The sequence below is a fragment of the Leptonychotes weddellii genome, chromosome 2 (assembly GCF_054177405.1).
Source record: "Leptonychotes weddellii isolate Sample4059 chromosome 2, ASM5417740v2, whole genome shotgun sequence".
NCBI classification, from domain to species: domain Eukaryota; kingdom Metazoa; phylum Chordata; class Mammalia; order Carnivora; family Phocidae; genus Leptonychotes; species Leptonychotes weddellii.
This window is the reverse complement of record NC_138370.1, coordinates 98132842-98159913: the sequence shown is the minus strand read 5'-3', so window position 1 is coordinate 98159913 and position 27072 is coordinate 98132842. Positions and strand designations below refer to the sequence as shown.

Here is a 27072-nt window from a genome sequence, read left to right as displayed (position 1 = left end):
GTCACAGAGACCGTGTGGCTTGCAAAACCCCAAATATTTACTATTTGGCCCTTTATAGGAAAATGTTGCTGACCCCCTGGACTAGAATATAGTAATTAAAAATTATTTGTGGGAAAACAACATGGAAATGTTAATGATATATATTTGTTCATATGTGTATTAAATATGTAGATACTACAAATAGAAATATTAATAAAGATTTAAAATATCATAGCTACATGGGGGGGAGGGAAAGACTGGAAATATACACACAGAAATGTTACAAATTACCTAAGTGGAAAAAATTAAAATGTGATTATTTTCTCTTTTATGGTTTCCTGCATTTTCAAATTTTCTAAAAATACTTATGTATTACTCTTTTTAAAATCAGAATAAAAGACTGACTTTCAAATATCTGGTTTGCTGTGAGTATGTTCTTGACTAAAGGAAGGAATAGGTAACTTTTTTTTTTAAGCCTGTTTAAGTAACCTCTGCACCCAACGTGGAGCTCAAACTCATGACCCCCAAGATCAAGAGTTGCACGCTCTTCTGACTGAGCCAGCCAGGCACCCTGGAAGGAGTAGATAACTTTCAGTGTCCTTCCTAAAACGTGATTCTTAGAAATGAGGCTTAGAAATGAGGCTTCATTATCAGGCAAAGGGCCAAGCACGCCACCTACAGCAGGAAGTCATAATCCTTCGTTTTGTTAGGCAGCTAGCTTATACTTTACCGTAAATACACTTTATTTTTTCAGATTTTATTGACTTATCGTGTCATTATTAACCAGGGCCAAGTTCAAGGTTCTGACAATCTGATTGAAAGTCACATTTCAACTACTTTAAAATCATTTGTGAACTTAAGTAGGTTGTACGGGAAGATGTTAGCGGCTACTATTTTAGAGAGCAAGAGTACAAAGAGAATCAGGACATGTTGAAGATCATATCTACAAGCAAGTAGTTTAATTTTTAGTAATTCTCTAAATTCAAAAAAATCAGAAAACTAACAATGGGTAATTATAGAGCATATGAGGTGTGTTTTTTGTTGCTGTTGTTAAATTTAAAATAACTTATGAAGAGCATGACAAAAATAGTATTCGAACAGAGTGGACTTGAAATTTAGCATATTTTGCTGACATCACTTGCCTATAGAAAAATTAGAATGGATCACAGAATGAATAGAAAGGACTCACTACGCTTTGGTCACATTTTTATAAGTACAGCGTGGTGTTCAAACTTTTAGTGTGGGGGGAATAATTAAAAGCATCTGAAATTGGGAAAAGAACAGATTGTTCGTTATGATGAATTAAATTGAGTCGTAAGAAACTGACCTTTCAGTAGATAAAAAGTTATCTGATATCAACAATTCTAGTGTCAACTTAACATTAAAGAGAAATCAGAGGATTTAACTTATAGGAGAAGGAAGGGAAAGCTCCTAGGAGCCGTTATCACGGAAGATTAAAGGACTTTGTCTTAAACTCATTATACAATTCATACTTAATATCTCCATCTCAGCATTTCGGGTTTGGTCTCATACCAATAATAATATTGTCATCTCTCTTACCCCGATTAATTTTCTTTTTATATTATTAGCTACTTTAATCTTCCAAGTCTATTCTTTTTTATCTATTCCTGGATTAGGCTTGCTGCTTTACCCAGGCTACATGCTGAAATAAACGCTGAGCTTTCGCTCTCCGCATAAAGTTTTCCTGCCAGTGGCAGGTTCTGAGAGTTTTACTCCCCCACCTCCCCCTACCCCACCCCCACCCATCCTTCCCGCAGCCTTAAGCCTCCTGCACCTGCAAATTCTGCACTTTGCTCTCCCATCGTCCTCCTGTCTCTGAGTGGAGGAAACGGTCCCTTCTTCCTCTGAATCCCGGTTTATTTTTATTTTATTTTATTTTATTTTATTTTTAATTTTGAATCCCGGTTTAGATAAAGCAGCAACCCCGTCTTTTTGCTACCGAGGTGGGCGCGGGGACCCTTTAGGTAGAGGTGCTGCTGTTGAGGCTGAGTCATGTCGGCGGCCTGTTCATCAGGCATAGTTTATACACTCAAATGACACACGGGTAACACGAGGAAATCCGACAGCCAATCGGAACGCAAGCATCTTTGTGTCAGGGGCAGTAACTGCCGTGCCCAACCCGGAGGAGAGGCGCAACTGGACCACCGGGCGAGCGCGTCCCCGTTTCTGCTCGGGCGTAGCTGATTGGAGGCGGAGAGGGGGGTGGAGAGAATGCGGTGGGCGCAGCCAATCCGGGACGCCCTCCGCCGCTCTTCTGCCCGCCCTCCGCCTTGCAGCGCAGTTAGCAGGGGGCGTGCGGGGAGCCGGCCCCGCAGTCAGCTCGCTGTCTCCAAGGATTCGCCGGAGGAAGCTGAGGCTGCGGACGCCGGCGCACAGGCCATGGCCTCCCCCGGGCTGCCAGAGCCCCCCGCCGAGGGCTCGCCCTGGCCTCTGCGCCTGCTGCACGCCCCTCCCGGGCTGCTGCGGCTGGACCCCACCGGCGGCGCGCTGTTGCTCCTCAGCCTCGCGGCGCTGCTCGGCTGGAGCTGGCGGTGGCGGCATCGGGCGCGGGGCATCCCCCCTGGGCCCACGCCCTGGCCCGTAGTGGGCAACTTCGGCTTCGGGCTGCTGCCTCGGTTCCTCCGACGGAAGAGTTGGCTGCACCGCCAGGCGAGGGCCGCAGGAATGGAGCCCTCGGCCCTGAACCCGCAGATGTTCCTGGCCGACCTGGCCCGCGTGTACGGCAACGTCTTCAGCTTCTTCGTTGGCCACTACCTGGTGGTGGTCCTCAGCGACTTCCACAGCGTGCGCGAGGCGCTGGTGCAGCAGGCCGAGATCTTTAGCGACCGCCCGCGGGTGCCGCTCGTCTCCCTCGTAACCAAGGAGAAGGGTGAGCCGGAGCCTTGGGGATCGCGGGTCGCGTGAACGCGCGATGCGGCGCCTCCTGCGTCCTTTCCAGCCGGCGCACCTAGCCCACCTGCATCCCGCCCCGAAGTGGGAGGGCGGCGGCGACGCGTCCCTTTAACGGGGCCTTTAAGATCGCATCGAGCTGCTGGATGGGTGACTCGTTAATAGTCCAAGATCACAAGTAGGAAACCCACAGGAAAGTTGAGGAAGGGTAATGGGGACAGGGGTGGGGGTGGGAGACAATGTGTGAAAGCCAGGCTCTACCTTTCCAGGCATATTCTGTCCTTCCCAGAACAAGGCCTCGTTCTCAAGGCTGTGTCTCCAGGGGGAAATTCCGCCGTGTTAGAAGGAGGCAGGGATATTTTTTACACCTTCTGGGTTCTGAGTGAGAGTTTAAGAAGATATTTTCTATAAGATATAAAGGTCCAGAAAACACGTTAGGAGCTTATGGGCAAACCTCTTTTACGGGGTTTATAGCCTCTGATTTCTGGTTCTGGAAATCCAAGTTGGGCAGTTTTGAAGGTTGGGGAATATATTATCCACTGCAGTAAAAGATCACCTTTACCCTTTCCCTAACTCCACCCCCCCCCCCTTTGTTTATCAGTCTTACTCTATGTCTTACTGGCTGGTATAGATCCTAGACTTTTTTGTCTGAGTCAGATGTTAATTTAATTGCCTTTTCATCAGTCAGGTGTTAAATTTAAATGTCTTTACCTCGGGAAGCTTTTTCTTACTTCCTCTCCAACTTAGGCTCCCTTTTGGAACCAATTTCTATGCACAATTGCTTTTCCTTTACTGCACTTAACAAAACTGGGGCTGGATAATTTTGTAACTGGATGTGGGTCTTCATCACTAGACTGACATCTAGGAGAATATGGAATGTGGCATAAAGAGATCCAGGCTTTTTAGAATCTCATTAAGCCAGAATTTTGCATCGGGATTTTAAATGAATAGTAATGATGATCATAATGTTTTAAATGTCCGACAGAAAAACAAATGTCACTGTTCATAATTCACCATTTCCCTGCCTTCACACATCGCTGCTGCTTCTATCTAGAATTTTCTTCCCATCTCATGGCTGCCTGGAGAACTGCTGTTTGCTTTTCTTTTCTCTCCCTTTTTTTTTTTTTTTAAGATTTAATTTATTTGACAGAGACACAGGGAGAGAACACAAGCAGGGGGAGTGGGAGAGGGAGAAGCAGGTTCCCCGCGGAGCAGGGAGCCCCATGTGGGGCTGGATCCCAGGACCCTGGGACCATGACCTGAGCCGAAGGCAGACGCCCAGTGACTGAGCCACCCAGGCGCCCCTCTTTTCTCTCCCTTTTCATTAAAAAAAAAAAAAATTGTGGTGAGATACACATTAACAAAAAATTTGCCAACTTAACCATTTTTAAGTTCAGTGACATTAAGTCATTCACATTGTTGTGAAACCATTACAACCATCTGCAGAACACTTTTCATCTTGGAAAACTGAAACGTTGTACCCATTAACCAAACATTAAAAAAAACTCCCTCCTTGGAGCACATGGCTGGCTCAGTTGGTAGAGCATTCAACTCAAAATCTTGGCGTAATGAGTTTAGGCCCCATGTTGGGGGTAGAGATTACTTAAAATTAAACAAAAACAAACAAAATCCCCTCCTTCCTCTCTCTACCCCCTGGCAACCACTGTTCTATTTTCTGCCTCTACAAATGTGACTATTCTAGGTACTTAATATAAGTGGTATACAATATTTGTCCTTTTGTGACTGACATATTTCACTTAGCATCATGTTTTAAGGTTCTTCCATGTTATAGCTTGTGTGAGAGTTGCCTTTCTTTTTAAGTCTGAATACTACTCTGTTGAATGTCTATAATACATTTTGTTTATCCTTTTGTCCCCTGATGGAACTTGGGTACTTCAAACTTTTAGCTATTGTGAAAAATGCTTCTAGGAACATGGCACACATCCATTCAAGTCCCTCCTTTCAGTTCTTTTGGGTAAAAACCCAGAAATGGAATGGCTTGATCATATGGCAATTCTCTATTTAATTTTTTGGGTAACTGCCCTACTGTTTTCCATGGTGGCTGCGCCATTTTACATTCCCTGGTGGCAGTGAACAAGGTTCCAATCTGCCCTCACCCTCAGCCACACTTGTTATTTTCTGTTTTTTCATACCTGCTTGAATGTCACCTCTTTAAGAATGTGTTCCCTGACCTACTTCTCTACTCCACCAAAGAGGCTACCCTTTCTCCATGATAGCACTGTTTCATTTTTTTTTTTTTTTAAAGATTTTATTTATTTATTTGACAGAGAGAGACACAGTGAGAGCAGGAATACAAGCAGGGGGAGTGGGAGAGGGAGAAGCAGGCTTCCCGCGGAGCAGGGAGCCTGATGCGGGGCTCGATCCCAGGGCCCTGGGATCATGACCTGAGCCGAAGGCAGCTGCTTAACGACTGAGCCACCCAGGCGCCCCAGCACTGTTTCATTTTAAACTCCGTTCCACTCCCAACCCCTGCCAGTCAGCACATCTCTTCACTTCCTCCTGCAGATCTGCAGTTCTGCATCCGTCTACTTTTTTCCATCTCCATTGTCAGCACCTTCAATCAGTACCATCATTTTTCATCTGATACTTGAAGCCTCTTAACTAGCCTGCTTGCTTCCACTCTAGTTTTTTATCCACACAGCAACCGGAGGGATCTCTTTTTTTAAATTTTTTAAGATTTTATTTATTTATTGGATAGAGAGAGGGGACAAAAGCAGAGGGAGTGGGAGAGGGAGAAGCAGGCCTCCTGCTGAGCAGGGAGCCAGATGCGGGGCTCAATCCCAGGACCCTGGGATCGAGTCCCACATGGGCTCCCTGCTCGGCGGGAAGCCTGCTTCTCCCTCTCCTGCTCCCCCTGCTTGTGTTCCCTCTCTCGCTGTCTCTCTGTCAAATAAATAAATAAATAAATCTTAAAAAAAAACAAACAACAAAAAAAACCATGAATCAAACGGTGTTTCAGCTCCCCAGCTGAAATCAGGTTTCTCCAACTCCATCCTTGACCGACTGTGCCCTGAACGACCTGGTTCCTGCCTGTCTTTCTGACTTCAGCTCTTTTCATTCTGCCTTTACTTGTACATTTCAACCTGCTCTAGACAAATTAAGCAGATTCCTGCCAAACTTGTGACTGTTTCAGTCTGCTGGGTTTGTTGTCCTTGGACGTGGAATAACTTTTCACTTGACTGACTCCTTATCCTCTCTCAGGCCAATTGTCACCTTTGAGTCCTATTTTAGACACTGCACAATATCACAACTTATTTTATTCATATTTCACTCATTAAACACCTTGAAAATATTTAGGTTACTACCAGCCCCACCTACTAATGGAATATAAAGTCTGCGAGGGCTAAAATTTGGTTCATCATGTGAACCACTGTTTCCCTACTTATTGGTACAAGTAGGTATCAAGAAATGAGTGAATATGTGCATAACAAGCATCTGTTGATGCACTTACCACATTATATTGTAAATTTTTTTGCGTGTCTTTTCCTTTGGATTCTTTTTTTAAGGTATGAGTTAGATTTTCTTCTTTGAGGTCCTTCCTGGTGGGTTTGTGGTTTGCTCAAAAATCTGTAATAAATAGTTTCTAAGTATTAGTTGGGTCACAACTTATTATTAGATCCTTTATGTAGGAAAGGACTGGGAACTGGGGGTAACTTGGTGTTTCAGCATCTCAAAACATTCATTCCCCCAGAAGACAGTTAGGATTTTTTAGGTGATACTGCTCTGGTATTCTAATGGATGTGTGTTGGGTCATGTGCTTTGAATTGAGAAAAATACTGTGGCTGGTGAAGGTGATTGACAAGAGAAGGAGAAGGAAGAACCATAGGCTACAAAGGAAATGCTTGTGGGGTTAACTTAGAGTAGAGAACAGATCATCTGAATAGGAAAATGTAGATAGCTGAGGAATTTTTTTAATGGAAACTTTTCAAGGGTGAAGAATAAAAGGGGAGAATGTGAGTTTATTTCAAGATGTCCCTCAAAGGATGAAGGACCAGACAAATTCTGAGCAGACTTTATAGATCAAGAAATGGATAGCCTGAAGTTATCAGCCTGAAGAAGAGAAGCCATGGGAGCTAAAGGCTGAGCTCAGCAAGATTTGAGGAGTGCCCCAGCTACCTTTGGCCACTGTTTCCAATGGCAGAATTGTAAAATGTGAAATTGCCTAGGAAACAGATATGTAGAGTATAGGAGAAAGAGAAATGGTATCAGGAATTAGAAGTCAATAATATTATTTATTACAAGATAATTTTGGAGAACGTTGCTGCTGAAGTTGGGGAGACTAGCAGAGAAGTGAATGTTTCATAAACAGTGATGTGCACGGGCAGGCTTGAAATAGTTGACAACACATTGCCAGAAAGTTCTAGAATGTGGGAGGTTGTTTATTTTGTTTATTATATTTGAATTTTTCAAAATCTCATGCTTAGACAAGTTGATGTCCTTTCTAAGCCCATAAAAACTATAGTAAGCTGGATATCCCATAAAGATATTTCACATTAGCCATGGCCATCACACTCATTACTCTATCTGATTCTTTTCCTAAGCAGGAATAGAAAATAAAGTTACAAAGTCAGAGCCAAGGCTACCAAAAGAGTGCTTTACTCTAAGTGTGGTCTATTTCTTCTAAAAGGTTTGTGCACATCACATTTTTATTATAAAATATTTCAAATATGAAGTTTAGAGAGCAATATAAATTCATTTATTTACCACTCAGATTTGCTTCAGATTCATAAACAATACATAGCTTCATTTGGTATGTTTTTTAAAAACTTAACATATGTTATTTATTTGTTTGTTTGTTTGCTTGAGAGAGTGCTCTCGAGATCAGGGGGTGGGGGCGTGGGGGGGAGAGAGGGAAGAATCTTTTTTTTTAATTAATTAATTAATTTTTTTGATGTAGTGTTCCATGATTCATTGTTTGTGTATAACACCCAGTGTTCCATGCAGTACATGCCCTCTTTAATACCCATCACCAGGCTAACCCATCCCCCCACACCCCTCCCCTCTAGAACCCTCAGTTTCTCAGAGTCTATAGTCTCTCATGGTTCGTCTCCCCCTCCGATTTCCCCCCCTTCATTTTTCCCTTCCTGCTATCGTCTTTTTTTTTTTTTTAACATATAATGCATTATTTGTTTCAGAGGTACAGGTCTGTGATTCATCAGTCTTACACAGTTCACAACGCTCACCATAGGAGAGGGAAGAATCTTAAGAAGGCTCCACACCTGGCATGGAGCCATGTGTGGGGGCTGGATCTCACGACCCTGAGATCATGACCTGAGCTGAAATCAAGAGTCCGATACTTAATTGACTGAGCCACCCAGGTGCCTCAAATGTATCTTTCCACTTCCGGTTTTTGTTAATTGATTTATCTGTTTCCTTGTTGACAGAAATTAGATCCTTTCTAATTTTAAAAGATTGCTAGAGGCTTCGAACAAGAGTGAAAGCAAGCTGCAGAGCCATAAAAATGGAAAGTAAAATGGAAATTGGAAGAAGTTTAAAAGTAGGGTATAGACCAGTCAGTATTACCTACTTCAAAGGGGAAAAAGATGCAAAATGAAGGTAGAAAATGAAAATTCATCTGGGGAATTTAAAAATGAATGAGGAGGGGCGCCTGGGTGGCTCAGTCAGTTAAGCGGCTGCCTTCGGCTCAGATCGTGATTCAGGGATCCTGGGATGGAGTCGCGCATTGAGCTCCTTGCTCAGCAGGGAGCCTGCTTCTCCTCTGCCTGCCATTCCCCCTGCTTGTGCTTGCTCTCTGTCTGTCTCTCTCGCTGTGTCAAATAAATAAATAAAATCTTTAAAAAAAATAAAATAAAAATGAATGAGGAAAGCAGGATAACCAAATTTTGTAGTAATTGCGGTAAAATAGGTATTTGAAATAGTCATGTACTCATATCAAGAAGGCCTGAATTCCCACTAAGAGGAACGCTTCTGGGCGCCTGGGTGGCTCAGTTGGTTAAGCGACTGCCTTCGGCTCAGGTCATGATCCTGGAGTCCTGGGATCGAGTCCCGCATCGGGCTCCCTGCTCAGCAGGGAGTCTGCTTCTCCCTCTGACCCTCCTCCGTCTCGAGCTCTCTCTCATTCTCTCTCTCGCAAAAAAAAAAAGAAGAAGAGGAACACTTCTATGTCCCCGTGGAAAGAAAGGACAAATATAATCAGTAGATGGATAGCACCTTCTCTGCTTCAGGAGGAAGAAAATGTAGGTGTGATAACTGTAAATCGCATCAAATTTAATGTATTTTAAGTATTTTTACTTTAGTGTATATTCATTACTGTAAAACATAAAACATGGAAAAGGAAAAAAGAATTCCTTTCCATTTTTTTCAAAAAGAATTGAAAATCATCTGTGATCACTGTTATTTTGAGATAGCCATTACTGACATTTTTATGTATTGCCTTTATCTTAGCCTATTTGAGCTGCTTTAACAGAGTACCATAGGCTGGGTGGCTTATAAACTGCAATTTATTTCTTACAGTTCTGGAGGCTGGGAAATGAAAGATCAAGGCCCCAGCAGACTCCGTGTCTTGTGGGGGCCCACTTCCTAGTTCCCAGATGGCCATGTGTAACCTCACATGGTGGGAGGGGGGCAAGGGAGCTCTCTGGGGCCTCTTTTATAAGGGCACTGATCTCATTCATGAGGGCTCCACCTTCATGACCTAAATCACCTCCCAAAGACCTCACTTCAGATACCATCACATTGGGCATTAGGATTTAACATATGAATTTGGAGGGGACACAAGCATTCAGCTGTGGCAACCTTCCAGTATTTTTTCTATTTGTACATGTATTTTTTTTTCTCTTTTAAAACTGTAGATTCAATTAGCCAACATATAGTACATCATTAGTTTCAGGTGTAGCGTGCAGTAATTCATCAGTTGCGTATAACACCCGGTGCTCATCACATTGTACATGTATTTAAAAAAAAAAAATTTGTTTCTTTAAAATGGAATCATATTCACACTTTAAAATTGTTTTTATCACTTAAATTTTCTGACTATATTTCCATATTATCCAATATTCTCCTGCAAAGCCCATAAGAGCCGTACAACATCTGTTTGTGAGAATGTATCACGGTCAATTTAGCCTATCCTGTGTTTGGTTTGAAGTGGATTTTTGTTTCAACTGTCCACCACCCGTTCCTCTGAAAAGCACTCCCCTTTGAGGAACTCCTTGTCTTCACCACCCGTTTGTACCCACTAACTGTGGTTGGAACATGAGATGTCCTATCTTTATATGAACTCCCCTCTCTGGCCACAGTGATTGGTCAAGGGATAGACCGTGATCAGAGATGACCTGATCAGAATATCTTGCCTCTCTGTATCCGTGGCTAGTCTGTAGGCTGGGCACAGAACTCAAGAATATATTCACAGCATAGTCCAGAAACCTCAAGTCACAAAATAAACTTGAGGCGTTCCAAATTGGTATCATCATGGGATACCTGCCTGAAGCATTTGAATCCTCCTCCAGCATTTTCCGCCTTGGATCTGGCCTTTTCTCTCTGGTGGGGAAAACGGGAGATTAGGAATCCCAAGATCAGGAATCCCTGATGCTTGAAAGAACTGGTTTGCAGTAGGAAAAAATGAAGCCAGGCAGAAAGTAGTGAAAAATAGGTGAGTTGTGTGGCCTTTAGTCTTCTTTGAGCTGGTAACACCTAGCTCTTCCTGGGTTTGGTTCCACAGCCTAATGGGCCCTTTTGCCAAACCTACTTAAAGATATATTTTTGTCATTCCGCCCAACAAGAAGAGTCCGGATTTTTGCTTTGGAGCCATTTTTATGTTTTAGTGTTACTAGCCTCCTTGAAATGAAGCCCTTGTATATATCTGTGAATACCATTCTTTTCAGGGCTAGGAATGGAGAGGTCAACAACTGTCAGATGAGCCTGAACCTCTTTCAGACATTCCTAAGACCTTAAGCCATTCTGGCTCCAAAACATGAGTGTTTTGTGAAGTTTGGAACCTTGAGGCCATTAATTCTGTCCATGCCTCTCATCCTAGCATTCTCAGGCACGGTCACTTTGGTCACCTCTTTTGTCTTGCACTTCATACCTGTCAACTTGTCAGATGTCCCAATCCTCAAATATTAGCCACTTCTGAGAAGGTCCTCTCCATCTCCTTGCCTCATCTAAACCTGATTTCCCTCTAAAGATAATTTAGCCCTTCTTGAAACATCCTCTTTAACTTTGCTCAAGTTATATTTCTAAAATGTGCCTTCATACACCTTTATTTAGAAATGCAGCATCCGCTCACGTGTCCTCTCTTGTTTTCTTTTTTCTTTTTTTTTAAAGATTTTATTTATTTATCTGACAGAGAGAGGGAGAGAGCACAAGCAGGGGGAGTGGCAGGCAGAGGGAGAAGCAGGCTTCCCGCTGAGCAGGGAGCCCGACGCGGGGCTCGATCCCAGGACCCTGAGATCATGACCTGAGCTGAATGCAGATGCTTAACCGACTGAGCCACCCAGGCGCCCCACATGTCCTCTCTTCTGAGAAGTGCCTCCTTCCCTCAGCTGACATGGTGCTCCTTCCTTTGTCTGCATTACAGCTTCAATACACCTCTGACATACAGCATTCAATCAATACATCCTAACAGTGCAACATTCAATACAGTCCAACATAAAACATTCAATACTGTACACTCCAACTATGCAACCTCAGTACAGTCCAACATAAACATTCAATACAACACATCCCAACAATGCCGCATTCAATAAATATATTCCAACTCTGCAACTTCTGGACACTCTAACATACAGCATTCAAAACAGTATGTAACTTCAATACAGTCTAACATACAACAGTGTATTTGGATTGTTGGTTGATCTAGTTCCTCAAAAGACTAACATCTTAAAAAATGGGATTGTGTCTTTTTAATCTGTATGTCCTTAGTAACTGGCACATAGGGGACTCTAAATAAATATTGGAAAAACTGTTAGAAAAGAGGCATTTTACTAGAGAAAATATTTCTAAAATACAAATGCATAGTTGAAAGATTGTAGATGATACAGACTGAGGACCTAATAAAAGAAAAAGTTTCTTGAGAAATAGGACAAAGCAAAGATGTCATATGTGATACCTTAAATTAGATGGCAGTTAAAAGTAGTGTCGGGGTGGGGTGGGAGGGATGGGGTGACTGGGTGATAGACATTGGGGAGGATGTGTGCTATGGTGAGCAGTGTGAATTGTGCAAGACTGTTGAATCACAGATCTGTACCTCTGAAACAAATAATGCAATATATGTTAAGAAAAAAAAAGAAGATAGCAGGAGGGGAAGAATGAAGGGGGGGAAATCGGAGGGGTAGACGAGCCATGAGAGATGATGGACTCTGAAAAACAAACTGAGGGTTCTAGAGGGGAGGGGGGTGGGAGGATGGGTTAGCCTGGTGATGGGTATTGAGGAGGGCACGTTCTGCATGGAGCACTGGGTGTTATGCACAAACAATGAATCATGGAACACTACATCTAAAACTAATGATGCAATGTATGGGGATTAACATAACAATAAAAAAATTAAAAAAATAAAAGTAGTGTCAGATCCTGAAGTTAGGAAAAAGAAGACGGCCCAACAACACTTAGCGTCTGAATGCTGAATGCAGCAAGACTTGGCCATGGTTAAATGCAGGAAGAGTGACTAAGCTCTGGTTGCCTAGGAAATAGTTTATGGGGCTTTATTGAATAAAGGGAGAGTTCTAGTTTCATTTCCATTTCTTCTCTGTCTTGATAATCACACACCAAACCAGAGGGACTTTTAACAGAAGCACACACACTGTCCATGGTGAAATGAATCTACAGTCCTCTACCACAGTATTTGAAGACAAAAAGTAGACCTAGGACTGGCCAGTGACTTCATAGAGTGGAGGATGACCACTCCTAAGTGTCCACATGGGGCCGGGGTGTACGAGTGGAATGTGAGACAGTTTACCCTGTGGAACCCCAGAAAGTCTCAGGAATTGGAGGTACCAGTGATTACAGGAGTCAGGGATGAGCCACTGAGTTTGAAATGCATATAAAATATAGTTAGACCAGTTCCTTATCACCACACCCACTCCCTCAGAAAACAGAAAGTAGATGCTCTGGACACTTGGGTTTTAGTGACCTCTTGCACATGGATGTGGAGTGGGTGGAGTGAGGGCAGAGAGATACGACCTTGTATCACGCAAAATGAAAAGCTGCCTCTAGATAAAGAGAGGACTCTTGAAGAGCTTCACTTTGAGTGAAAGATTGAATTTGACAAGGAACACCCAACAAACCTACCAGTAACAAAAGAAAACAAGGAAATTTTTCTGTCTTGGCTTGGACCCTGGCAGAGAAAATGTTCTCTCCTACCTCCAATCCCTGCTGCAACCATCCTGCCATTTTAGCACCAAAGCAGCCACAGACTATATGTAAATGAATTACAGTGGCTTACTAACTGGCTGTGTTCTAGTAACCTTTATTTATAAACCCTAAAATTTGAATTTCATATTTTTTGTATATCATGATGTATTGTTTTGATTTTTTCCAACCATTTAAAAATACAAAAACTAATCTTTGCTGACTGACCGTATAAAAAGAGGCAGCAGGCTGGATTTGACCTGTGGACTGAAGTTTGCTGATCGTTAATCTAGACTTTAAGTAAATGTGTTAAAAATTCAGTCTGTTTCTCTAATGCAAAAAAAGGCAAGAAAGGAAAGGGAAAAAAGAATAGATACAGTAGGACAAAATTCAAAATAATATATTAGAAATAAATTAGTAATTGTATTAAATGTAAATGGAATAAATTGGCTAAAAGATTGCTAGAACGGATTTTTTTTGTTAGAATGGATTTTTAAAAATCCAAGTGTATGTTAATTAATTAATTTTTAAAAAGATTATTTATTTGAGAGAGAACACATACAAGCATGCATGCAGGGAAAGGAGCAGAGGGAGAGAATCCTTAAGCAGACTCCCACTGAGCATGGAGCCCGACCCTGCTGATCTCAATGACCCATGAGATCACGACCTGAGCCAAAACCGAGCCGAAACTGACTGAGCCATCCAGGCACCCCCAAAGGTATGTTATTTTAAAAGAGACATACCCTTCCCCAAAAAAGAGACATACCCCAAACATAAGGGTACATTAAAATTCAAAATAAAAGAAAGGAAAATGTTATACTAAGACAATACTTTAAAAAGAAAAGCTGGTGTCTTCTTTTTTAAAGATTTTATTTATTTATTTCACAGAGAGATAGTGAGAGCAGGAACACAAGCAAGGGGAGTGGGAGAGGGAGAAGCAGGCTTCCCGTGGAGCAGGGAGCCCGATGCAGGGCTGGATCCCAGGACCCTGGGATCATGATCTGAGCCGAAGGCAGACGCTTAACGACTGAGCCACTCAGGCGCCCCAAGCTGGTATCTTTTTGACAACGTATACTTTAAGTCAAACTTCATTGTTAAGAAGTAGTGAATTAAATGATGATAAAGGAAGCTTTTTATTAAACTAGGAAGATACAATAATTTTAAACTTGCGTGTACCTAAGTATATATGTACCTAAGAGCAATGATAGATACATAGATATAAATAGCTATATAGCAAAATAATGTAGCAAAACTTGCAGAACTGCAAAGAGAAGTTGATAAATGTACCATTGTACTAAAATATTTTAACATAAGTATTTGAATAATTGAGAGAGCAGGAAGATAAAAATTTGCTAAGGGTACAAAAGATTTGATTCCAATATTTATCAGGCTTTTTCTATTGGACATATAGAGAACCCTGTATCCAACAACTGATTTAGATAAAAATTCTTCTCAATTTTATTGGAAATTTTATTAAAATTGATCACGTACTAGGCTAAAAAGTAAGCCTCATTCGTGTCAAAAATCAGTATAAGACAGATTAACTTAGGTAGCAAAAAAATCATAACAAAAAATTTTAAACAAGATTATAATGAAAATACATGCAAACAGTACTTGTGGACTGTAGCTCATGTGGTACTCAGAAGCAAATGTAGAATCTTAAGTTATTTATTAGGATAAAGGTCTGAAAACTAGTGAGTTAGATGACCAGCTTTATATATCTGGAAAATAAAAAAGCATAAAAGAAAAAAAAGGAACATATCATTATAATTTTAGACAAATTCTTCCAGAGAGAAAGAATATACCCTGGCTTATTTTAAGAGGTCAGTATATTCAGACAAGTATATTATGAAAGTGGAAATTTATTGGCCATTTTCACTTGTGATTATGAATTTAAAAATATATTGCGGGGGGGAACGCCTGGGTGACTCAGATGGTTAAGCATCTGCCTTCGGCTCAGGTCATGATCCCAGGGTCCTGGGATCAAGTCCCACGTCAGGCTCCCTGCTCAGTGGAGAGCCTGCTTCTCCCTCTCCCTCTGTCATTCCCTCTGCTTGTGCTCTCTGGCTCTGTCTCTCTGTCAAATAAATAAATAAAATCTTTAAAAAAAAAAATATTGGGGGAGGGTGCCTGGGTGGCACAGTCGGTTAAGTGTCTGACTCTTGGTTTCAGCTCAGGTTGTGATCTCAGGGTTGTGAGATCCAGCCCTGCGTTGGGCTCCACACTCAGCTCAGAGTCTGCTTTGGATTCTCTCTCCCTTGCCCTCTGCTCCTACCACTCTTGCTCTCTCTCTCTAAAATAAATAAATAAATCTTTAAAAAATATATTAGGAAACCAAATCCAACAATTAAAACCATAAAAACACTATAACCAAAATTGGATTTATTCTTGCATTGCAAGCAGGTTCAATTATCAGAAAGAAGGTAATTTTCAAATCTATAAATTAAATGCAATTCTAGTGAAAATCCCAAAAGTTTTTTGTTGGTAGAACTTGACAAGCTGACTTTAAAGTTTTATAAAAGAGTGAGGAGCCAAGAATAATAATAATAATAATAAACAATTTTGAAAGAGAAGAAGGAGGGGGGACTCCCTATTAGATGTTAAGACTTACTATGAAGTCTTATTTATATCTTAAAAAGCAACAGTGATGGGGCGCCTGGGTGGCTCAGTCGTTATGCGTCTGCCTTCGGCTCAGGTCATGATCCCAGGGTCCTGGGATCGAGCCCCGCATCGGGCTCCCTGCTCCACGGGAAGCCTGCTTCTTCCTCTAAGCCTCCTCACTGCTGTGCTCTCTCTCTTTCATACTCTCTCTCACTCTCAAATAAATAAAATTAAAAAAAAAAACAGTGATTAAGACAATGTGCTTTAAGCACTTCATAGCGTAACTTGGCAAGTCTTCTATACATTGAAGATGTACATTTTTATGACTCATCAATCCACTCTTAGCAATGTTCTCAAAATTCTGAGGAAGTAAAAAATGTAGAATAAATATATTTTCTAAAAAATCTTTAGAAATTTGCCTCCCATGCATTTTTGCTTTAGCAAAATCAGGGAAGGAAACTAGAAAGAGGAAGAAGTAAAATCCAGGAAATGGGTTCAACACAGGAGAGTTTAAGAAAATTCTTAATAATGCCACACAGAAGTCACCAAACACCTGAACAGAAGATCTGGAAAGGCAGCCATTGCAGATCTGAGCAGATGTGTGGCAGAGTCCAAGGAGAAAAGCCAAGCTAATAGATTGTCTGATTCATTTGACCACATGGATGTGTGTATTGAAGGACACTTTATGGAGGTATTAAAGATTGTGAGAAGATTTAACCACAGAGAAGGGTCTGTATTTACAGCATCTCGGTGCCCGGCACACAGTCGGCATTCAGAAATATTTGTTAAATACGTGAAGCATGTCCTCAAAAGTAGCAGAAATGAAGTCAATTAAAAATGGGAAAGGAGGACCAGCTGGGACAATAAAGGGCACCATGGAAAATAAGAGGGTGAAATAGGTGACAGGAAACAAGGGATATTTGAAAACAATCTGATATAACATCTCAGAACAACTCTGTTGCGTTTTGGTGATGGGGGATGTATAACATAAGTGAGGATCAAATAAGGTAGAGTTGTGGAGACCTTGAGTTCAGATGTTTTTAAATTAGGGTTGTTGCTAGCAACAGACAATTTAGAGTACCTGCCAGTTATTCGGTTCCAAACTGATAGCCAGGGTTATAATCCAGTTGGGCTGTTGATTTATTCAGTTAATATTTAACAAGCTCCTCCTGTATCCCCAGAATGATGCCAGAAGCTGGGATCTTAATGGTCAGCACAATCCGATAATGTCCCTGCCCTCCTTCTATTCAGAATGCTGAGAATATGGGGATATCCAGCCTGAAGCATTAAAAAATGCTTTAAAAAGCCTGGACTTACTCTTACGAAGGCCAAGATTTGGAAATTTACACTGACTCTAGAAATTGAAATTCATTGCTTTTCATTTCACCAGGAGTTCCTACCTATCATAATAAGCTTTATCGGGTATGATTTTTGTTATTAGGAACTTACACTATCATGATAATACAACTTTGCTAATCATTCTTCTTGGCTGGTAATCTCTACCTGTAGCTGAATTTTGCACAAGGGATTTGACAAACACAGAACACACCTCATCATAGGTCCTGCTCAGTAGGGTCAGGCATTGCTCTCTCTCACCTTCTTTTCTCGCGGTCCTTTTGCAGGGATTGTATTCGCACATTACGGTCCTGTCTGGAGACAACAGAGGAAGTTCTCGCATTCAACTCTTCGTCATTTTGGCTTGGGAAAGCTGAGCTTGGAGCCCAAGATTATTGAAGAGTTTAAATATGTGAAGGAGGAAATGCAGAAGCATGGAGAAGACCCCTTCAACCCTTTCCCCATTATCAACAATGCCGTCTCTAACATCATTTGCTCCCTGTGCTTTGGCCAGCGCTTTGACTACACCAATAGTGAGTTTAAGAAAATGCTCGGTCTTATGTCACGAGCCTTAGAAATCTGTCTGAACACCCAGCTCCTCCTGGTCAACATATGCCCCTGGCTTTATTATCTTCCCTTTGGACCATTTAAGGAATTAAGACAAATCGAAAAGGATATTACCACTTTCCTTAAAAAAATCATCAGAGACCATCGAGAGTCTCTGGATGTAGAGAACCCTCAGGACTTCATAGACATGTACCTTCTCCACGTGGAGGAGGAGAAAAAAAATAACAGCAATAGTAGCTTTAATGAAGATTACTTATTTTATATCATTGGTGATCTCTTCATTGCTGGAACTGATACCACAACTAACTCCTTGCTTTGGTGCCTTCTGTATATGTCACTGAACCCCGACATACAAGGTAATTAACAGATGTTTCCTTCATTCAGGCAAAGCCAGATTATTTAAATCAGTATCAGCAACTTGGGCGATCCTGTGGCTCCTAGCACTAAGCAGTGTCTTCAGGCCAGAAAACAAAGTGGAGACACTTGAATCCCACTGGGAGTTGGGAAGGTGTTAACAGCGAAACTGCCAAGTTTCTAGATGGTAGGACTAATGTCATACCTTCTTGCCCCTGCTTTAAATCTCTACAGGTCTGATTCTGTGTGAAATGTATGCTAGAGGAAGACTTTTTAGAAAAGAAGGACAATTTAGAGCTAACAGGAGTTACAATGATTATCTGAACCCAGTCATCTTGTTTTGAAAATGGAGAACAGAGACCTAGAGAAGTTATGTGACTTTCCTGAGATCACAGAGCTAATTCCACCATGTCGATACCAATAGGTGGTGTCTGGCAGTTCACAGTGGAAGACCACAGAAGAGGACAGTGTATTGCTTTTCTATTGCTCCTATAACAGGTCACCACAAACTTAGTGACTTAAATCAACACAAATTTGTTATCTTGAAGGTCCGTGTCTCATTGGGCTAAAATCAAAATGTTGGCAAGGTGGCATTCCTTTCTGGAGGCTCTAGAGGAGGATACATTTCCAGCTCCCTTGGCTCCTGGCCCCTTTCCTCCATCTTCAAAGCCAGGGATATTGCAGCTCTTCTCACCATTTTCTTTGACTCATATCTCCCTCTGACACTAAACTGGGAAAAGTTCTTCAGTTTGAAAACCCATGTAATTCATGCACACCCAGAAAATCCAGGGTCATCTCCCCATCTCACGGCCCTTAATCAAATCACACCTGCAGGGTCTTTTTTTTTTTTTTTAAGATTTTTATTTTTATTTATTTGACAGAGAGAAACTCACTGAGAGAGGGAACACAAGCAGGGGGAGTGGAAGAGGGAGAAGCAGGCCTCCTGCTGATCAGGGAGCCCCATGTGGGGCTCGGTCCCAGGACCCCGGGATCATGACCTGAGCCGAAGGCAGATGCTTAACAACTGAGCCACCCAGGCGTCCCACACCTGCAGGGTCTTTTTTTGCCTCATAAAGTAGCATATTCATAGGTTCTGGTGGGTTGTGGTGTGGACATCGCTGAGGGGCCGTTTTCTGTCTGTTATAAATGAAATTATGCTTCCCGCATTAGTTAACTCTTGATGAGTACCAAATTATCCCCAAATTTCACAGCTTAAAACAACCAGCATTTACTGTCTCACAGAGTTTCTGGGGATCAGGAATCCAAGAGCAGCTTCGCCCAGTTGGTCTGGCTTAGGATTTCTCAGGAAGTTGTCGTCAAGATGTTGGCTGGAGCTTCAGCCATCTGCAGACCTGACTGGGACTGAAGGGTCCACTTCTAAGATGGCTTGTCCCCTTGGCTGTTGGCTGCAGGCCTTACCATTTGGACTTTTCCATAAGGCTGCCTGACTTGGCAGCTGCCTTCCCTCAAGATGAGTGACCCAAGAGAGAGCGAGTACCCAGACAGGAGCCACAGTGTCTCTTATGACCCAAGCTCAGAACTGACGCCATCACTTCTCCTTTATTCTGTTGGTCACACAGACCAACGCGGTACCTAGTGGGAGGGGGGACCGTACAAGGATGTGAACATCGAGAGGCAGGGATCCCTGGGGGCCACGCTGGCTACCTCACGTTGTCTGACTGAGAGAGTCAGTCTCCTGTTCCTATGAGAGAATGATTGAGAGGACTCCCTAATTCCAGAATGCTTTCTCCTTTACCCATCTATCTGTTCTGCTGGCCACTTTCCGAGTCACAAGGTGGTACTGGGTCCCTGGGACCAGCTGCCTCTACTTGGACATGTGACCAGCGCTTCACTTCTCTGAGGCTGAGTCAGGTCTGAACTGCCCGCTTAGCAGTTGTGGGTATGATGTGATGGCAAGTATGCGTAGGATGGCAGTCTCAATTCTCCTGCCTTATCTTCTGGTTTACTATTTGTTATTCTTTCTTTTTTTTTTTTGCAATAGAAAAGGTTCAGGAAGAAATTGAAAGGGTCATTGGTGCTGACAGAGTCCCTTCCCTCACTGACAAGGCCCAGATGCCCTACACGGAAGCCACCATCATGGAGGTCCAGAGGCTGACGGCGGTGGTGCCGCTTGCCATTCCTCACATGACCTCGGAGAAAACAGGCAAGTCTGGGATCTCTCTCCTTCGAGTGCCCTTGAGGGAAGCCCTGCCCTTAATCCACAGGAGTTGAAGTGACGGTGTGCTGACCATTCTGAGGGTTTAACGCCATGTCGTGGATAATCAAACATCAGGGAACATTTTGGCCCTCGGTTGTCTATTATTGATGTACTGGCATTCCTGCCCGGCTTGTTTTCTAAATAGCTCTCTGGACTTCAGAGCATGCGCACTTACACTGTCAAGCAAATTCTACCATTTAAGATGGCTATATTGGCAGGAAAAATGCCGGAATGAACAAAGGCACCTTTCTGTCTTCTTGGAAGGTCAGAAGAGCTCGTCTAAATATGAAATTAAGTATTTTAACGGGGAATTACCCTACTTCGCCTTTTACAGTTCTACAACTGAAGCACAAATATGACTTGGAAGAGCCCTTCTGATTCCAAGGGCACCTGTTTCAACTTCCCACCTACACGGAGATGTGTCCATTGTGTCATGTCTTTGACACGTAAGCGGCCAGACTCTATGTAAAATCCCTCATAAGAAGGAACTTACCTCCTCTGGAGACAGCCCATGATGTAACAGGCTTAAATATAGTTATAAGGCAGTTGTAGGAAGCAATAACTTATAAATGACATTGGATCACTTCATGTTTTCTTCTGTCCAAGTTAGATGCACTGTGTGTGCTGTATCTTTTGGGCACTGTTTAAAGTGCATATGAACTTGGCAGCTGCTGAGAGCCTGTGTTGACTTCCCTGTACAGTTGACCCTTGGACAACACAGGGGTGAACATCGTGGGTCCACTTATATGCAGATTTTTCTTAATAAAAACATTGGGGGCGCCTGGGTGGCTCAGTCGGTTAAGCGACTGCCTTCGGCTCAGGTCATGATCCTGGAGTCCCTGGATCGGGTCCCGCATCGGGCTCCCTGCTCGGCGGGGAGTCTGCTTCTCCCTCTGACCCTCCCCCCTCTCATGTGCTCTCTCTCATTCTCTCTGTCTCAAATAAATAAATAAAATCTTTAAAATAAATAAATAAAAAAATAAAAACATTGGAAAATTTTGGGGAGATTTGTGACAATTTGAAAAAATTCACAGATGAACTATGTAGCCTAGAAATACCGAAGAAATTAAGAAAACGGTATACCATGAATGCATAAAATACAGATGTAGATATAATTTATTTTATCAATTACTACCATACAATACAGTTGACTCTTGAACAACATGAATTTGAACCATGTGGGTCCTCCTATGTGCAAATTTTTTACACTACAGTATTGTAAATATATTTTCTCTTACGATTTTTTTTTAATATCACAAAATTTGTAATTCTTCGGAAAGTTTACCTGGAATGTCCTATGATTTCTGTTTCAGTGTTTTCTCTTAATTGTAATGTTTTTCTGGTTTGATTTAATTCATTAATTCAACATCTGTTAAAGCAAATCCTGTGCCTTATCTCAGGCTGGGTCCTGGGAGCACATGGAGAGCATGCCAGTTGATAAGGTCTGGCCCCCACCCTCCAGCACCTCAATGTTTAGTCTCCACAAATTAAGTAGCTAGGTATGTAACTAGATTTCTTTTTCAGATAGTGATGTTTAGGGAAAACTATTAGTAAGAACATGTTTAATGACACTGGGTTCTTTTGTTTGTTTGTTTTAGTGCTCCAAGGATATAGTATTCCTAAAGGCACAGTGATATTACCCAACTTGTGGTCAGTACACAGAGACCCAGCCACTTGGGAGAAACCAGATGATTTCTACCCTAATCGATTTCTGGATGATCAAGGACAACTTATTAAAAAAGAAACATTTATTCCTTTTGGGATAGGTCAGTTAAACTTTTATTTTCTTAATGGCATAATTAAAGAGGTAGAGCTAAAAGAATCTTTTATTATTTCATGATATTGTTTTAAAAATATATCTTTCCTGGGGAGCCTGGGTGGCTCAGTCAGTTAAGCATGATTTCGGCTCAGGTCATGATCTCAGGGTTGTGAGATAGAGCCCCACATTGGGCTCTGAGCTCAGTGCAGAGTCTGCTTGAGATTCTCTCTCTCCCTCTCCCCCCGGGCTCATGCTCTCTATCTCTCTAAAATAAATAAATAAATAAAATCTTTAAAAATATTTTTTTCTTAGCAAGCAAATGTAAGAGAAGAGGTAAATAATCAAGATAATACAGCCCCACTATATTCATTTCAGATTTTAAAAACAAAATGAAAGCATTGGTTTTAAATCCTTTAATATGACTAGAAATGTCCCTTTCTGAGCTGCACAAGTGATTATTTGAGTCTCAGGAAACTGTTGGCGTTAAGAGCAACTTGTAATCTTTTGCTGGGCTGGTGGCTGAGAGGCTGGGTTCTCCAACCTCACCAGTCCCTCCTTTAGACACCTGGATGAGCACATGTAGGATTCTTTCTATAAAAAAGGAATGCTCCAGAGATTCTCATTTGACTCATTTTCTCTTTGATCTTCCAGGTAAGAGCAAAGGAAAGAGATAAGTAGGTATGGAGGAGACAAGAGTAGCCTCGATCTGTCTCTAGTTCCAGTCTAGAATGAGGATAGGTTTTCATTAGTAGGAGTTAAAATGTGAATTTAGTACGTAAAAATTCTGATCAGCATATTCTTTGGGAAGCCATGAGGTATATGTGGCCATTTTATTTTAAAATTCTCTAGAGGTGCCTAGGTGGCTCAGTCATTAAGCATCTGCCTTTGGCTCAGGTCATGATCCCATGGTCCTGGGATCGAGCGCCACATTGGGTTCCCTGCTCAGTGGGGAGCCTGTTTTCCCCTCTGCCTGCCACTCTCCCTGCTTGTGCTCTCTCTCAAATAAATAAAATCTTAAAAAAAAAACCCACCTCTCTCTATCTTCATTTAAAACACTTAATTGAGATATTTCATATAAAATTGCTCTGATCTCGAGATAGGAAGAGTGATGGTATTATAATCCCAACTTTCTCTTCTGATCTCATTTTTAGGGAAGCGGGTGTGTATGGGAGAACAACTGGCCAAGATGGAATTATTTCTGATGTTTGTGAGCCTAATGCAGAGTTTCACATTTGCTTTACCCAAGAATTCTAAGAAGCCCATCCTGACTGGAAGATATGGTTTAACTCTAGCCCCACACCCATTTAATATAATCATTTCAAAGAGATAACACGTCCAAGAAGAGAATGTAAATACATTTCCTCCTCAGCAGATTCTTCCTTCTGCAGTTGACGGCAGACCCAGCAACTCAGTGGCCCCAGGTTAGGTTCAGATGAGAGGGAGACCAGAATGTGGATGGAGCTTGCATCTTGGAAGATTCCTCAGCAGGACACTTCCGTCACTTTAGTGACGCCCGTCTGTGACTTAGGGGATGGGGACCCGAGTGCCAGCTCGGGAAGCAGGAGATCTGGATTTTATCCCCCGTGGCTTCCACCAGTGAACATTCCTCCTCATCACTCAGTGCCTCAGTCATTCCGTGTGTCAAATGAGTTTAAGAAAACGTGCCTTCTCTCCTCTCTCAGCACTAAGGAAGGTCAAATGCCGCATGTCTTTCCTGACATCACCAAAACACTGTTAAGTACTGAAGAAGCCGAAGGAGGACCCACAAGCTCAAGACCTATGACAGCACGAAAGTGGGGTTCCGGCTTGAACACTTTGCCAGGGAAAGATGTGGGTTTCAGTCATGACGAGTTAGAGCTTTTCTCTGCACAGATCCTATGTTGGTCTTGGGAGGGGGGAGGCTTGTTCTGTAGCTGTTATCTTTTCATTTTTGATGTAGTTTTTTACATTTTGTAGACACAGACTCAAGTGCCCTTGTCGGGTATGGAGAGGGGAACCTGTTGTTTGAATGTGTGTGTCTGTCTTCTGTTTCAACTGCAGCCACAGTGAGGCTTGGCTGAAGAAGAGGCTTCGTGGCTCCGAGTCCCTCTCTGCTGAGCTGCTTGCAGACATACAGCTCTGCCTTTCCACTTGAGCCCTGAACCATGAGCTTGGGAATTCTGATACTGGGATTCCTCGGGAAGGATTCAGGCTATGGTTCTCTCTCTCTCTCTCTTGCACGGGCTCCGTACGTCTCTCACCTTAGTACCTCGCAGAGACACAGAGGCATTCTTAATCTTGTTAAGAGACCTACATCGTTCCTTAATAAAGACGGTCCCTTCAGAAGAGCAGTTCTCAAAAAAGGCACTGACCCCTTTCAGGGGGTATTTGGAAATGTGTAAGTGCATCTTCGGTTGTCACAACGATGATGGAGCTATTGGCCTTTTGCTGCGTGCAGCCAGGATGCTGTGTCTGAGCAGACCTGTACCCAGAGGAATAATCCTGCCTACTACTCTGCCAGTATTTCCCCCAATGAGGGCATGCTCCAAAGAATGACCAGCCCTCTCCTGGATTCTCCCATAGTGCTCCTGATAGAGAAGTAACCACGATAATAAGATGTGCACCCACAGTTTGGAGCCTTCCCTCCTGCGGGCACCATACTTAGTGCTTGCCTTGTATGCCTACATCATTCTTACAGAAACTCTATTAAGAAGACATTATTTGTAGCTGACAGAGCTGAGCGTCAGAGAAGTGAAGGTACCTAGTTAGAAGGTCCCGTTGTTCATTTCAGACCTACCAGTCCTCGTGACTGGAGAGTTCTCTCCTTACCACTGCCCTGTATTGCTGTCATCTGATCCCATGGGAGTCTACTGGGCGTTTTCAGTGCAGATGGATGAGGTACAGGCAGATCTCTAGGTGCCTTGAGGACTTTCGTCAACTAAAAAAAAAACAAAAACAGAAAACCAAACCAAATAAACTAACTGCCCAGGAATTGTGAGCAAATGGAGTGGTTGTCTAGATTTGTGATGAGATGATGGTGTGTGGTTACACTGTACCTTGAGCAGGACAGTTTGTTCCTCAGCTGGAATTTTATATGTTTTTGCATTGCCCTAATAATTTGGCATTAGCAAGTTTATTACTCCTTAATTTATACATACATTTTCAACATTCCTAACCGAGCAGTTTGTAGCTTGCTTGAAAAAAACAAACAAACCTGTTCTGTGAGATTCTGTTGAAATCAGATGTTCATTAAACTCTTCAATATAATGCCTCAGACTGTAGCACTTTAAAAACATCTTTATATGGTAAATCACTGAAAGGACCGTTAATGCTGTCCTTGTATATGTTGGCATTTTATGATTTTGTACCTTATGATTTATTTGAAGTGTAAAAATCATAATACTTTGTTTTATATATCTTCCTAATGCCTAATTTTTAATCCTCATCTTTAGCATAATTTTTGGTGCTTTTATTAAACTTTCAGTTTTAACTGAAATAGTATCGTCTGGTTTTTTGTTTCTTGTTTTAACTGCTAAACAAAATTTTTTTTAAACTACAAGCCGAGTTAGGAAATGGAGGAGGGAGCAGACCTCCAAAGAGAGAGACGGTCACAATGTAACAGAAACATGGCTTTAAACTGGAGGATAATTCTTTTAAAATATCCCCTCAGAGCACAGTTACTCTCAGGACCGTCCCAGCTCAGGTTTCTGATTTCCCACGCCCCAATCCAGCGTTATTTGAGGGAGGGATGAATCTACATGAGCCCATTTTGGCAAAGTATTGAGTACTCTCTTACACTTCTCAGCTCTGGGAGAGGAGTTTGTTAAATACCTCAACCTGTGGATTTTGCTTACAGATGAGCCCCCTGCCGGCTTTTTCCTTGTCCCACTCTTCCTCCTGCTTCCTCATAGCTCAGAGGTCACCTCCTATCTAAAGTGGCCTTTCTGGAGAACTCCCTGCTATGGACTAAATGTTTGTGTCCCCCCTAAATTCTCATATTCAAACCTAATCCTGATGTGATGGTGTTTGGAGTGGGACCTTGAGATGGTGACTAGGTCTTGATGGTGGAGCCCTCGTGAAGGGATTAGTGTCCTTATGAAAGAGGCTCCTGAGAGCTCCCTTGTCCCTCCCCCATGTGAGAAGCAACATGAAGACAGCCGACTGAGAGCCAGGAAGTAGGCTCTCAGCAGATCCCGAATCTGCCCTGATTTTGGACTTCCAGCCTCCAGAACTGTAAGAAATACATTTCTGTTACTTATAGGACAGCCAGTCTGGTATTTCGGTTCTAGCAGCCCTCACAACGCTCCCTAATCTCATCACCCAGTTCCTCCAAGCCCTCCTCACTATTTATGGTTACTCCGTTTATTTAAACCCTCAGCTCCTACAATCTGCTCCACCTCCTGCCAGTTTAAAACACTTGATGCACAAGTTTTTAATTTTCATGAAGTCCAATGTGTCTATTTTTTCTTTTGTTGCCCGTACCTTTCGTGTCCTATCAAGAAATAGTTGTCATATCCAATGTCACAAAACTTTCCCCCTTTTCTTCCAAGAATGTTAGAGTTTCAGCTTTTTTGTTTAGGTCTTCGATCCATTTTGAGCCGATTTTTGTATGTGGTGTAAAGTAAGGTCTAACTTCATTTTTTTGCATGTGGTTACGGTTTCCCCAGCACTGTTTGTTGAAGAGACTATCTTTTCCCTGTCGAATGATCTTGGTACCCTTGTTGAAAATTATTGGACCATATAGATGAGCTTTTTATTTCTGGGTCAATACTATCTTTAAAATAATGAATTACTAGGGGCACCTGGGTGGCTCAGTTGGTTAAGGGTCTAACTTCAGCTCAGGTCATGATCCCAGGGTCCTGGGATTGAGTCCTGCGTCGGGTTCCCTGCTCAGCGGGGAGCCTGCTTCTCTTTCTGCCTGCTGCTCCCCCTGCTTGTGCTCACTCCCTGCCCCCTCAAATAAATTAATAAATTCTTTTTAAAAAATGAGAACAGCTCAAAGGAGGCTGATAACATAAAAATTAAAAAAAAAAAAAACACATTT

At 42.3% G+C, this 27072-nt stretch overlaps 1 protein-coding gene across 3 annotated transcripts; it reads left to right on the top strand.

The window, feature by feature from the left end:
- Positions 1-2097: 2097 nt before the first annotated feature.
- CYP2U1 (cytochrome P450 family 2 subfamily U member 1) lies at positions 2098-25237 on the top strand. 3 transcript variants are annotated; one of them, XM_006727179.3, is made up of 5 exons: positions 2102-2869; positions 17439-18074; positions 20075-20236; positions 21889-22056; positions 23201-25237. In XM_006727179.3, the coding sequence occupies exons 1-5, from the start codon at positions 2212-2214 to the stop codon at positions 23377-23379; spliced, it is 1803 nt and encodes a 600-aa protein (XP_006727242.2). In that variant the 5' UTR covers positions 2102-2211; the 3' UTR covers positions 23380-25237. The 3 variants fall into 3 exon arrangements, with proteins under 3 accessions (XP_081668147.1, XP_081668146.1, XP_006727242.2); XM_081812020.1 differs by lacking the exon at positions 21889-22056 and having other exon boundaries at positions 2100-2869; XM_081812021.1 differs by lacking the exons at positions 20075-20236; positions 21889-22056 and having other exon boundaries at positions 2098-2869.
- The last annotated feature ends 1835 nt before the right edge of the window (positions 25238-27072 follow it).